The sequence below is a fragment of the Panicum virgatum genome, chromosome 7N, assembly GCF_016808335.1.
Source record: "Panicum virgatum strain AP13 chromosome 7N, P.virgatum_v5, whole genome shotgun sequence".
NCBI classification, from domain to species: Eukaryota; Viridiplantae; Streptophyta; class Magnoliopsida; order Poales; family Poaceae; genus Panicum; species Panicum virgatum.
The window spans coordinates 24,825,223-24,839,413 of NC_053151.1; the positions used below are offsets into that span (position 1 = coordinate 24,825,223).

The 14,191-nt window shown below is 47.6% G+C and overlaps 2 protein-coding genes across 2 annotated transcripts; both read left to right on the plus strand.

The window, feature by feature from the left end:
* Window positions 1-504: 504 nt before the first annotated feature.
* Window positions 505-1,383, plus strand: LOC120684016. The gene has a single exon (XM_039966101.1). It carries the CDS (start codon window positions 760-762, stop codon window positions 1,129-1,131), a length of 372 nt encoding a protein of 123 aa, XP_039822035.1. The 5' UTR covers window positions 505-759; the 3' UTR covers window positions 1,132-1,383.
* Window positions 1,384-6,109: 4,726 nt separating this feature from the next.
* Window positions 6,110-6,838, plus strand: LOC120684038. Its single transcript, XM_039966127.1, has one exon. The coding sequence runs from the start codon at window positions 6,358-6,360 to the stop codon at window positions 6,679-6,681; it is 324 nt and encodes a 107-aa protein (XP_039822061.1). The 5' UTR covers window positions 6,110-6,357; the 3' UTR covers window positions 6,682-6,838.
* The last annotated feature ends 7,353 nt before the right edge of the window (window positions 6,839-14,191 follow it).

Consider the following 14,191-nt stretch of genomic DNA (forward strand, 5'->3'; position numbering starts at 1 on the left):
TTTTTAAAGCCCTAGGAAGCTTCCTCCAAGTTTAATTACATGGCCCCCCCGGAAGATCATGCAGCTTTGCATCCAGCTGGGGGCGCTGTCGCTCTTCCGTCTGAGTCCGAGCATCCATCTCAACGCAGCTGCTCACTCCGCTTGGACGGAAGCACACAAGCGCATGATCAATTCGCACGTGCTCCACTGCGGTGTACTACTGCACGGACGGAAACGGTAACTTGACACGAATTGGTCCCAGCAGCTTTTGTTTGCCCGGCGTGATGCGGCGGTGATGGGCAGGGGAGGGGAGAAGCCGGTGAAACGCCGGTCGGCCAGAGCAGACCTTGCCCTCCGGGTGGGGCCACCGCCACCACGCCGGGGACGGGAGGGTGGGCGACCATGGCGGGCAACTGGGAAAGCGACGCCGCCGACAGTGACCTCCCCCACCGGGCCATGCCACCACCATCTCTCCCTCTAATCACTCCCCGCTAATCGCCAAAACCCACCCACCCGCCCGCGACCGCCAGCAGCCTCGCCTTGACGGGTCGTCGGCAGGCCGACCGGCCGCCCGGGACGGCGCGGCTCGCCTCGCCCCCGCGCGCCAGCTATAAAACCTGCCCCCACCTGCTCGCCCCCCAGCTGACCTGACCTAAGTACCTAACCACCACCGCCTCCACCGCAGCGCCAGAGGCCAAGAAGGACGCGAGCGCGCTCGATCCTCTTCTCGTTCTCGATCCCGGGCTCGCTCCGGTCAGCAGCAGCAGGACGGCGGCGGAGATGGTGGCGGCGATCGCGGTGGCCTCGGCGGGGCTGGGGATGCTGGCGGGCGTCGCGATGGCCAGCCGGGCGCCCTCGTCCTCGCAGGGCGCCGCGCCGTGGGCGCCCGGCCCGGCCGCGCTGCGGTGGGGCGGCGGCGGCGGCGCGCCGCGGTGCGAGGCGTGCGGCGGGTCCGGCAAGGAGGAGTGCCGCCTGTGCGAGCGCTGGTCCGACGCCGGGGCCAGGGGGAGCCGCCGGTCCGGGTGCGGCGCGTGCGCGGGGACGCGGCGGGCGCCCTGCCGGAGCTGCGGCGGGTCCGGGAACGGGCGGCGCGCGCCCGTGCGGGTCGCCACCTCCGCGCGCGCGGCCCCGACCGCCAGGGCTGCCCGATGAGACGAGACGGCGACGCGTCCGCGCCTCCTGGCCTCTCCTCGACCCGGGCTCCCGGATCGTGGATGAAGGCTCTGTACTCTGCGGCGACCTGCCGGGGCAGACAGAGGAACCACGACGTCGGCTTGTTTCTTGGAAAAAATTTGAAGAAAAATTTTGTAACATACGGAGTATACATAGTTTGTAGTACAGTAGATTTATCGATTTGATCAATATATATATTTGCATACCAAGATTGATTCCAACCATCTCGCCTCTCAGGCTAGCTCCAAGGGCACCCCGTATCCCTCCCCCACGCTACGTAGGGGGGCTTTGGGGGGAGCGAGCCCTCCAACGGCTCCCCCCACAGCTCCCCCTATATACGGGGGGAGTTGAAACTCCCCCCATGTATAGGGTGAGTTTTAACTCCCCCTATATCTCTAATTACATCATTTCTTCACGATATTAATTCTGTTTGAGCCCCGTAACACGATGATAATGCGTATTATGACAGTACAAATATTGTATGATTTTTTTTAAATTCAAAAACGTTAAATAAATAGTTAGTTAATGAGTGATAGTATATAGGGGGAATAGATATGAGGGGAATGGTTGGAGAGAAGGAGTTATAGGGGGAGGAATCTTTTGGAGGGATGTAGTAAAATATAGTAAATAGTACGTTTGGGGGGAGTTGGATGGGGGGAATGGTTGGAGATAGCCTCATGTCTCAGCTCTCCAATTCGCTTGCTTGCTCGTGCCATGCCAAGATCTTTGCCGGCGACGATCGATGTCGAGATTTCCACCTTGTCATGGTTCTTCGAAGGAATCCCTACCCACACACAACCGCCATCATCGACTGCTAGCGCATCGTCGTCCCCAGCCGATGCGCCCCGAAACCGATCGGATCCCCTTCGCATTGGGGGCCGACGCTAACGTGTGCCGGCCGGCAACTGCCGAGGAAAGAGCGAGACCTGCCTACTCGATCAGCATTCAGGAACCCCGCGCAGTGCCTGGGTGGGCTCTCGTGTCCTTGCGTGCATTCGGATGGGGGGCGATGGCGACTTGGCGTCGCCGCGGCGCGGAAAGGAAGCTTCGAGCTTGGATTCATACGGTTCTTAATTCCTCGGCTAGATGCTCTTCCAATTCAATGGCTGATGGCGCAAGAGGGGGGCGATCACGGATGATCAGTTTACCAGAGGCCGGCTAGGTATTTATCAGAAAACGAGATTCCAATTCTTTATATGCATCTTTGTAATGTTAGTATGGCTAGCAGTCCGGTACCACGCATTGGAGCCTCCAGTGACGAAGTTAGAGTAAATCGAATGGAGTGCACTTATCTTGCGGGTGCATCGAGTTGAGCTGTGAATAACACATATATGTAAAAAAACAGATTTTGTCACTGTTTTTGCATTTTCTCTGTGGGTGCATCAGCACCCGCGAGCTATAACTTAGCTTCACCCTGGGAGCCTCTATGACTTGCTAACAGATTCATGGACTCGGCGTAGAATAGCGACTAGACTGAGAACGAGGACTTGAAGGCCCATTGCCTTTGTGACAAAGAAAAATTCCAGCCAAGTGGAAAAGGTTGGTGCTACCTAGATGTGCTGAACAGAGCATATCCTAGTGGATGCTTCAATGTGGACTACATCAGATGTTTTTGAGATGTCGACACCATCCGATAAATATTTGGCAATGCAGCTTCCTAATAATATTATGTGAATTCTGAAAGTACATTTGAGCTCCTGGAGGGAGGAGAAGCCGGTTAAAATCATGTAGAATATTACTTTTTATTTTTTATGTTCAAGTTAAAGTATATATTAATCATATTCAATGAACTCTTCGAATAAACTTAGACCGTTAGGTACTATAAATTAATGTAGAATATATTTTTTCCATTAGCATAGCGATTAAATAAATTTCATTATTAGCATAGGAATTAAATAAATTTACATGGGCTATTTACATATATTATTTGCTTCCCAGCTTAATAGAAAAAAATGTGTATTTCACAATTTTATTTTTAGTTGAATTCTTTACTTATTGTATGGACACATACTTTTACTATGCACCTAGATATAACATATATCTAGATATATTGTAAAATCTATGACCCTAAAAAATTAAAATTATCTATATTTTGAAACGGAGACAGTATAATAGATGGCCACGGTCCTTTCACACTACCTCTCTCTCAATCCCATCTTACGCTAATGACAACTTATCCACCAGGTAAAGGCGATACGTTCATGTGTGTATCCATGCTTGGGGGACCAAAATATGAACCACTGAGGATCCCTTTTTAAATTTTCCACACGAGTTGTCACATCACCTTTCTGGATCATTATCTGAATCACCTTTTAGAATGCAGTGGAAGGTAAGATTCTTCCCCACCAGTGCAACTAGGCTAGCTGCGGAAATTGCCAAGCTTCTTCCGGGTTCTATTCCATTAGAACAGACTCCACGCTATACTTTCTCTGCTGGGTCACCAGCATGACTACTACACTGAACCCTTTTGGACCGACCCCATATGATCTTTGATGCAATAGCTTGGATAGTAGGATCAAGTTCCACAAAACCATGATCATTTTTTTAAAAAAAAACATCGCCTTCGTAAAATCAGTGTAGAATCGATCGTTCCCGTAAAAGCATGATGGTGATTTTTTTTTGAAAAGGGAAGTTTTATTGATCTTAGACAATTACATCAAGATGATACAATTATATAAGATCCAACCCGATCTCTGCATAACTAGGATACACACAGACAATGAAAAAAAAACAAAAAAGAAATGTCATGACCAAAAGATCATGCCGCAGCAACTACAACATGTAACTTCACCTTCAGTCGCTTCACAACCATAACAACACTTGGACTATGAATTAGGCTCCCGAAGACAGTGCCTCCAACGAGGAAACGGCACACGCACGTACCGACATTGCAGTGACCCAACCAATAAAGGTCAGATCAAAAGTTTTCACCCGAGGAAGTAATTCATCTTAATCCAAACAATGCATTCAGTAAGGCCATTGCCAGGTACAACCAATTAAGGTCAGATCTAGGAATTTCTTCCCGGAGCTGATGAATCAGTATCTAGTACCAAAAAAATGAAGTCAACAAGTGCTGCTTCCCCCTTCTTACCAAGCCGATGCTTCATACAGGCCGGACTTGACCCACTTCGATCGGCCACGAACTCCAAATCCAGCAAACCATCTGAAGCCTCGTCTCCAGAGATATCATGCTGCAAAGTAGCCAACAGGTACACGCGCATAATCCACCAGAACAAAATGCAGATGGAATCCGTCTTCAAGTAAAAGAATCCACAAATTGAAGCCAAGGTGACTCAGGTCCCTGGAACTATATGAAAAACACGGACGACAATTGAAGATGTCGTCACCAGAAGTAGTTGCGAAACCCGGAGCTAGCCCTTTCGTCACCAAAGCACCAAAGCTCCTCGAGTCTAGTTGGCTAGAGGAGCTGAGGTATGGTCATCCCACAAGGTCGCGAGTTCGAATCCCAACTGGGACGAATTTCCGCTTGTGGGTAAAAAAATCCCCCTCGTTGTGCTCACCACAAGGCTTGGCCCTCTCGGGCATGGGCCAGAGTTCGAGGGGTTTTTCCGCGGTCAGGTGAAGCCGTGTTGCTTCATCTTAATGAAAAAAAGTGGGGTCCGTTCACCCCCTTGCTGCGTTTTTTTCTTTCATCACCAAAGCCGGGGTCGGCAGACCCCAGTGCCCTACAAACAGAAGAGCATCGGGGTCTTACGTAGAATAGAACGGGTCTTAATGGACTATTAACAACTAGCTACAGTACTTTGCCACTAGTTTTTTCCAAAATTCGTCGGGGTCGGCAGACCTAGTGCCAAGCCTTAGCTCCGCCACTGGTTTTCGTGAGTAGACACACATAAAATTTATGGTTCTATCTGCGTTTAATAACAGAAATGCCAGCATCAGTTAAATCCTATCCTTAGACGAGCACTTTCAGAGCGCGTACAAACTGAACACTTGCCGGTTAGCTTATTCACTATATATCGTACAGTAAGTAACTAATGAAAAACCAAACAAGTTTTTGAAACTTAGGTACGAGCTTTCAGGTCATAATCGGGAACAGTGGGCATGCCTGCTGCATGCAGCAGGCGCCGGGGGACTTCAACGGCCTGAAGGGCATGTTTTTTTTTTTTTTTTTTGAAAAGAAGTCATGTTTTATTTATTGGCTCCAGCACTGAAAGTAGACAAGTCCTCCGGTGTCTTGCATCCCTTCCCGGTCCCTGAGCCATCTTCACATGCGTGGATATATGGCTTTTGTGAGTGGGAAATGTTAAATGTTCTTCCTGTATGGGCTCACCCAGGAGAGCTGTAGTTGGGCCATTTGAGGTAGTAGCTAGTGCGCAACCCGATTTAGACCCAATAATCTTTCACCCTTGCGGCCCCGAATACTAAGAGTCAAGCGCGTTACTGCAAAACCAGATGTCGCACAAAGGCGCCGACGTCACTGCCAGGTGGGTCCGAACTCCTATTCTTCTTCTTCCTCACGCAGCGGCGCCGCCACCGGAGATGATAGAGGTTGACGGCGGCGGGGGGCCTGGGCGTGGGCCGTCGTGGGCCTTGCCGCGCGTTGCTGCCATTTATCCCCCTTCGCCAAGCTAGCTGTTTGACAAGAGCTGAAAGATCCACCTCAAAAAAAAAAGAAAAAAAGACAAGAGCTGAAAGATCGTACTACTATATCTAGTCAGCTAACTTTTGTGTATAGTACGTTTTCTAAAAACAACTTTTTTGTAGTACAGCGACACGATAACCAAAACAACAATAATTTGGCCATTGGCTAATGGTAAGAGTATAGCGTGCATATCTTGTACATTAGCCCAAGAGGACAAACATGCATGCATGTACCAAACGGGGCTTAGCTTTAGCTAGCTGTGGCCCAACTTGCTTCTGGGTGCTGCACGCCAAAATCTTGCCACATTTGCCCAGCGAAACGGCTTAACTGCACAGACGCTCATGCTGCCAACCTCCCCTTCCGGCAGAGCTTGTCGTGGCGTGCAGCGGCACCGTGCCCTTGAACCGATTCTCTATAAAACGCCGATCAGTGGATCATAGAAGGACACATCGATCAAGAAGCCGTCGACAAAGGAGAAACTCGAGCTCCGATCCAGCGAGAAAGTCCAATTGAGTAGCCCTACTAGCTAGGCCTAAGGTGTCTGAAGTCCTAGCCTCCTAGGCATCCCGGCCGCACACCACCCCGATCAGCAAAGCAAGATGGTCGGGCCGATCGTGCTCGCGGCGTCCGCCGGCATCGGCATGCTCGCCGGCCTCGCGACGGCCGACAGGTGCGCCTCCGGCAACAACCTGCCGCTGATGGGCTCGCGGCCGCCAACTGCAGGCTGCGCGACGTGCGGTGGCACCGGGAAGGTCGCCTGCCTCTGCGCCCGGTGGTCGGACGGGGACGCCGGGTGCCGGCCGTGCGCCGGGACCGGGCGCTCGGCGTGCCGGAGCTGCCGCGGCACCGGGCGGCGCGCGCCCGTGCGGGTGGCCGTGCGCGCGCAGACGCCTCCGGTGGCTGTTACAAAAACCAGATCATGAGGAATTGAACGGCAACTTCTCTTGGAGCATGATGTTGGTCGCAAATAGGTTGTACTACTTACCAGTAGTGGTGCGTGTGTGTATCCATGAGTTGGCATCAGAGTTGTAGGTCATGTGTGCTTATATGTTGTAGACTTGTAGTGTTACTTCTCTTGGAAAGCTGGAATTTATGAGGATCTTGAGATTGCACTTCTTATGACATACCTTAATCTAATACAAGGCTCACAATTTCAGCCGAAAATTGCTGAAAACAGGCGATGACCTTAATTGAATATAGCCTTCAAAATGTTGGCTGAAAATAACAAAAAAAAAAAATTGGCCAATTTTGATATACATGGTTACCCAAGGTAAATATCTATACCGTTTTATAATTTGGATGTTTTTTTTCCAAATTTTACTCTAATTTTGCCAAAAAATGGGAACCTTTCGTACAATTGGTATTCATCAATGTCAAGGCCCAACCTATGGCACAAGATTTTGAGAGAAGGGATACTAAGGGTCTTTTTAGATCCTATCATCTTCGACAATCTAGCTTGTGATCCAATCATGCTACCAGCTTTTGCCTGATAAAAGCTGCGAGGACCCAAACAAGGCCAGTGTCTAATTTGATCCAACTTTTATAATTTAGCTTAGCTTTTATATAATCCTAGCTACAGATTTAAAAGCCACTTCCACAAATATAATTTTTTTTAGATAATGGGAAAGAAAGAGTACCCAGCCTTGACCTCAAAAGAGGCTACAACCGATTATTACAAATTTTCAAAACATCCGTATGCGAGAACACTGAAAAGATTAACAGCCAACCCAAAAGTTTGATGAAGACACTTATTAAGGGCAAATCCTATTGCTAAACCTCCATCCATGGTTGGCAAAAATCTGCATGACCAAAACCTCTATGGTTTGACATACCTTCTGTAACGCCTTCTTATCTTCATCACACCTTTGTAATTGTGCCCAAAATCTGAGCCAATGGGTGTCTCGATAAAGTACCTGCATATAAGTTTTAGTTGGAGATTTGTCAAACACCACATCATTCCTACTAAGCCAAATAGCCCAACATAAAGCAGATGCTCCTACTAACAGTTGTCTTTTTAACTTGGTTCCAACCCCTAAGCCAATTACCAAACAAATGAGTAATGCTATGAGGTGGATTTAAATCCAAAGCAAACTGTACAGCTCTCCATAGGAACTTGGCTACATGGCAGTTAAAAAAGAGGTGTTGAATAGTTTCATCACTAGAACAAAAGCAACACTGTTTGTTACCCTTCCAATTCCGTCTGGCTAGATTGTCTTTAGTAAGAATAACACCTCTTTTTAGATACCACAAATTGTTTTTAATTTTAAGTGGTATTTTAACTTTCCACAGATGTTTGTCAAACTGTACATTACCATTGCTAATAAGTGCATTATACATTGAGCTAACGGTGAACACACCAGCTTGATTTAGATTCCAACAAAAAACATCAGCATTATTATTCAAACGAACATGACTGATTTGAGCAACCAAATCATGCCACAAAGTAAGTAAGTGACCTGTCAAAGAACTTCTAAAAGACACATTGAGCGGTACTCTACTAAAAACTGATGCTACGGTCACATGCTTTTTGGGCACAATATTATAAAGGTTAGGATATTGCTCTCTAAGTGTACCGCTCAATGTGTCCTAAATTATAATTAACATGGACAAACATGTCCTAAATTATAATCCTAATAATCTCTTGGAATTCGTTATAGATCTTGTATGGCTAACTAACAAATCGGTCACGACTGGTGTCTATCAATTTTCTAGAGAGAGCTGTTGACTAATCAGGTGATCGATTCTTCTAATTGCCAGCAGGGTGTGCTAGCTGCTTCGACTTGGACGCCGAGACACTTCAGCAGAAGGCGACAACATGCATGCACATGCCCGCGTGTTCTCAACGGAATTTATTTCCACATGCATATAGTTCGGTACTCAGCCGAGCCGACATGCGTCCATTGTCACGTCTCACCGTTACAACATGCTCGCATCCTGCCCGACATTGCCCATTGTGCCCAGCTCAAATGGGCCACTTGCACAGATGGTCGTGCCAACCTGCACTTTTAGCGACGTCGCCTCGCCGTCAGCTCGGGTTCATAACAGAGGATGATCCTTGCACTGCGATCACACCGATATCACACGCTCACACGCGCTGTCAGATCTTCTAACCTCTCCTAGCTAGCTTGCAGCCTGGTCCCAATGCTAATTCTACAGTGGACCGGAAGTTTCGATCTGAATTTCCAATAACGCTCTACGCGCACGTCCGGCGAAAGGGACTGAACTCCGCGCAGAACGAGTGACAGCATAGCGGGAGCGGAATCGCGGGACTCAGCGTGGTGGAGCGGTAGCAGTCGCCGCCATGCTCCACCCAATTGGATCCGCGCGCTTCTCCATTCTCCTTCCGTCTCCATTCCCGGTGGCCTAAGCGACGAACACTGCTACAGAAATTTTAATCAGGGCAGTTAAAAAGGGTTAATCGTTACGAGCACGAAAACCGCCTCAGTCATAAAGTCATCGTTAATAGTGGCTTTACCGAGGAGCGTATCCACCCGCCCGGTTAATTGTTTAACCGAGGTAGTTTTTTTAAAGCAACTGCCTCGGTTAATGAGTATTAACCAATGAGGTTTTCTTTAACATAACCACATCGATTAATGGGTATTAACTGAGGCGATCAATTTTAATTTGCTCATCTCAGTTAATATTTTGCAAAATTAAAAAAATGTGTATTTTATTTCAAATTTGAATTTAAAAACAAATTTAAAAGCACATACAAATCAGAAAACACGTGTATAAAGGATAAACATATATATTACATCTATTCATATCACACACTGAGTAAATATTAATTACATTTATGCATGTTCACATTGTTCACAAAATTACATCAAATGTTCACAAGCACCTAGTCGAAGATGTCCGGCAATTTGTAGTCGCTCATGTCGAGATCAATTCTCCAGTTGCGTAGCTTCATATACTTCTCCATCACTAGCTCCCTCTTGGCATAGAAGAACTTTCCCCAAACATGACAACATTTGTCCGTGACAAACTTACAAATGTCTGCTACTGTTTGAGTGATGCTTCTACAGTCGACCCTTTCCTTTCACCACCAATCTTGAGACTTTTTGAGTTGATGCTAGCTGTGGTTGAGCTGTGGTTGAAATGTCCGCATGACCTGAGGTACTCACAAGCATAGTATCCATACAAGACTGAGCCTTCAGGTTGCTTGGAGCATTCCATGCATGATATATGTAACACATAGTCATTAGGACACATAGACATAGCATGAGCGATGTAGTAGCACATATGGTTCTTCATACGTACCGGGAATTCCCGCCTCACTGACAATTTTGCGCCCCACTTCTTCCTCTTCTCCGACCTTCGATCATAGCATTCGGGGTCTTTGACGTATTTCCTATAAGCGCTGTATGCCAACCACTAGTGTCAACAACAAATTTGATATATGCTTTGAGTGCATAGAAGAATCTGTCATCACTTACTATCGTAGACAGGTTTCAAAATTCTTGTAACCTTCTTTGTTTTGTTTTCCGCAAGGAATTGAAGATGATAGCCCTTCCATCCTGAGGATAGATTAGAAATACAATCCAGTGGCCCAAGACGCCAAAGCTACATAATTGAAACAATATGAGTATCAAATCTTAAAATGTAAAAAGTGGTGAGAACTCAATAGCTATTGCAAGTATGGTTTTAACTTCTCCGAATTGGTGGGCGGCAAGGATACACCCATTTCCCCGAATCTTCTTCATGGCTTGGAAGATGTATTGTTCTTTTCTATACTTGATCTCGCCTTGCATTTTAGTCCGGACTAGGACTCGCTGCATCCTGTCCAAATTCACCATCCTAGGGGTCCGTGTTCGGTGCATCGCACCCAATGATGGCCCTTTGGGTAATATGCATAGGAGATAAGTAGATATCATCTTTATTTAGTTCCTTGCATACATATGATTGCATCCTGCAAGCATAAGTTGTCGTCATGGCATTGTTAGTTAGATTGTAATGAACGTACCTACAGCAACACAGAGGTGTGATCACTTATATGGCAAAAAGGGTGACTTGTGCGATGTCGAGGTCCTTGCGCCGCCGCAACCTATGCATGTCGTGGAAGTCAATGGTGAAAAAACAATCATCTTCCAAGTGGAAGTACTCCTTGGGAGCCCTCACAACGAACTCCTTCATTCCTAGCTTCGCAGTGTGCATATACCAGTGATGGAACGTCCGGACCTCCCTCATCTTCCTAGCTGAGCTGGCCCAAGGGCAACATGAACTCGCCATGCTCAAAGTTATCGGGGCAATCTAGAGTAAGGGGCTAAATTGAGGGCGGTGTTGGTGGCTTGTAATTGAAACAAGGAGTGGAAAAGTCTGTTAGCATCATATCTGTTGACTATATTTGGTTGCCATTAATTAGCATATATACCTGTCGAGCGCTGTTGAGTACTTGAACTCACTACTACAATTCTGAATTTTGCGAGGCACTTAAAAAAGGCCTCTGAGGAGGGCACAAAAAATAGCCACCTCTGTTCATGCTGGAACAGAGGCGGTCATTTCTTATTAACTGAGGCAGTTACGAAAATCGCCTCAGAAAATTTATTAATAGAGGTGGTTAACTTTAACGTGACCGCCTGTTAATACCCCTATTTTCAGAGACGGTTATTTGTAAAAAAGTCCGCCTCAGTTAAACAGTCCAGCCCGCTCAGGCCCAACTCGGCCCAATAGAGGGCTCCATATATATATATATATATATATATATATATATATATATATATATATATATATATATACACACACACACACACACACACACACACACACACACACACACTTAGGGTTTTATTTCTCTCCTCCCCTCCCAATCTCTCCCCACATGCGGCGGCCGGCCAACCCTCCCTCTCCCACGCACAGCGGCCAGCCGACCTCTCCCTCTCTCTGTCTCCCACGCGCGGCGGCCGGCCAACCTCCCCTTCTCCTCCCCGCCCTCACTCTACCATGTGCCGGTGGCCGAGCGGATCCAGGGTGGCGCCAACCTCCCTGCATGGCGGCCGTGCCAGATCTGCCCCTCTCCCGCGGCTCTGGGCCAGATCCGCGACCGGCCGGGGCAGTGGACGAGCGGGGGCCCCTGCGACGGGCCTCGGAGCGGGCGGGCCCGATGATGCGGTGGCGGCCGCATGCGGTGGTCGGTGCGGGCGGGCACGGGCGGAGGGCCTGGATCTGGCTGCGGGAGGCGGCGGCCACGGGCGAATGCGGCGCGCAGGCCTGGATCCGGCTGCGCGAGGCGGCAGCCGCGGTCGGGCGCGGCGCAAAAACTAGAGCCGGCGGCGGCATGGCAGCGGTGGCGCGATGCCCGCGGGCGGGTGCGGCGGGCCAATTGGAGGTGGCGGCGCGATGGGCACGCCGGGCCCGTGATGGGCTCGGCGGGCTTTTGAATTTTTTTGTTTTCTCCAAACTATTAACAGGCGGGCAACAAACCGCCTCTGTTATTGATTATTTTCAGTGACCATAGTGTAAGGATCGATGGACCAAGAGGGGGGATGAATTGGGCCTTTTTCAAATTTCTAAAAAAAGGTAAAGCAACCTTAACCTATGCAATACTAGTAAGGCTCAAATCACCAACCGGCTAGCTAAGCAAACTACACAAGCTTATAAAGATACAACTAGATATAAAACTAAGCAAGGTAGAGCTAAGCTATGATCTCTAAGGTCAAGCACATGAATAATTGCATGAAAATAAGTGCTTGAAAGTAAAGAGTAGGCAAGAGACAACCGGATTTTTTCCCGTGGTGTCGATGTGTTGGCACACACCCCTAATCCACGTTGTGACACTCACTAAGAGTCTTGTCACCTCCCAAGTCACCGAGACGAGGGCGCTCACTAAGAGTCTCCGTTCACCATCCCGGCGTGGTGGAGCTCAAGCCACGTACAAACTTCTTCGGGCTCCCACAATCGTTGGCAAGCTCCAGAAGAAACACCTTCAATCACCAAGATCGCCTAGGTGCTTCCAATCACCAAGAGTAACAAGCTAGGGCCTTCACTTGAGCAAAAACTGATCACCAAGAATGGATGCACACAAGCTTCTCTCTACTCAAGTCCTCAGTCTTGCTTCTTGATTGATTGAATGAACAAATATGTGGAAGATGAAGCTCAAGGTGGCTCTCAACAATGTATGAGTGTATGAATGTGTCCAGGTGTTAAGAGTGTGCAAAATGACCCATTGGAGGGGTATATATAGGCAGCTCACACGAATAGAGCCGTTGGAGAAAAGCTGCCAGAAAACTGTGTAGCGCCGGTTAATCCGACGTACCTTCAATAGTCAGCGTCGGTTTAACCGATGAGTGTAAACTGCCCATTCTGAAAACTAGCTGTTACAACTTGGGTAGATTAACCGACGTATCATCGGTTTAACCGGTGAGTGTAGTTGTCCACTGATCAACTGAAAAACCAAGTGTCTGGACAACTGCACCGATGTTAACTCAAACCTATCATCGGTTTAACCGGTGAGTACAGCTTCTGAAATCCTTGGAAAAACCATCTCACTGGTCAATTGCACCGACGTCTTAATTCAAACAGCATCGGTTTAACCAGTGTATAGAACCTTGAAACACCCTGGAAAAACTAACTCTGGACTAATGCACCGACGTTAAATTCAAACACGTCGGTTTAACCGGTGTATTGACTTGTCCAGACTCTGCTGACTTCGTTTAACCGACGTATAGAAAAATGAAAGCGTCGGTTGAACCGGTGTATAGACTTTTTCCTGATTTTGCCTTTTCTGATTTGAGTCTTGAATGAAATCCAAATATTCTTGAGATATAAGTTGAAAACCACTTATTTGAACTTCTGGAAACCTGAGTGACCATAGTGTGCATCCATTTTTGATTGACCATGTCCATGCTCAAGTTACTTGGCCTTAACCCCTCTTAATAGTGTGATCACTACAAAACTATAAAACCTATACTAACCTAAGTGTCCTTCTCAACCTTACGACACTTAGGACTAGAAAGATCCTTAGTCTTGTTATAATCTTGAGTTGAATACCGAGATCGCCTTTTTGAATAATGAAATTGAGGGGCCTCTTTTGACATATGACCAAATGAGCGATAATGATTCATTAAGCTGCACAAACTCATTAGTCACAATAATGGTTGTCATTAATCATCGAAACATACCTTGAGGGCCTAGATGCTTACAATCTCCCCCTTTTTGGTGATTGATGACAACACAAACATAAATAACGAGAGAGCGAGAAAGATAAAACAGGATAAACACAAGCAAACTCGAAAAAGTACCAAAAGAGCTCAACGGCTCAAACGAAATCCATAGATATGTCTCAAACCACAGCATACTCAAGCGACAAATGTACATATCCATGAATTAACATCAAATGATAATAAAACATCAAGGTCCTGATAACTACGAGCTCTCTCTAACTCTACCCTCCCCTGACTCCAACTCCCCCTGACTCTCTCCCCCTTTGGCACC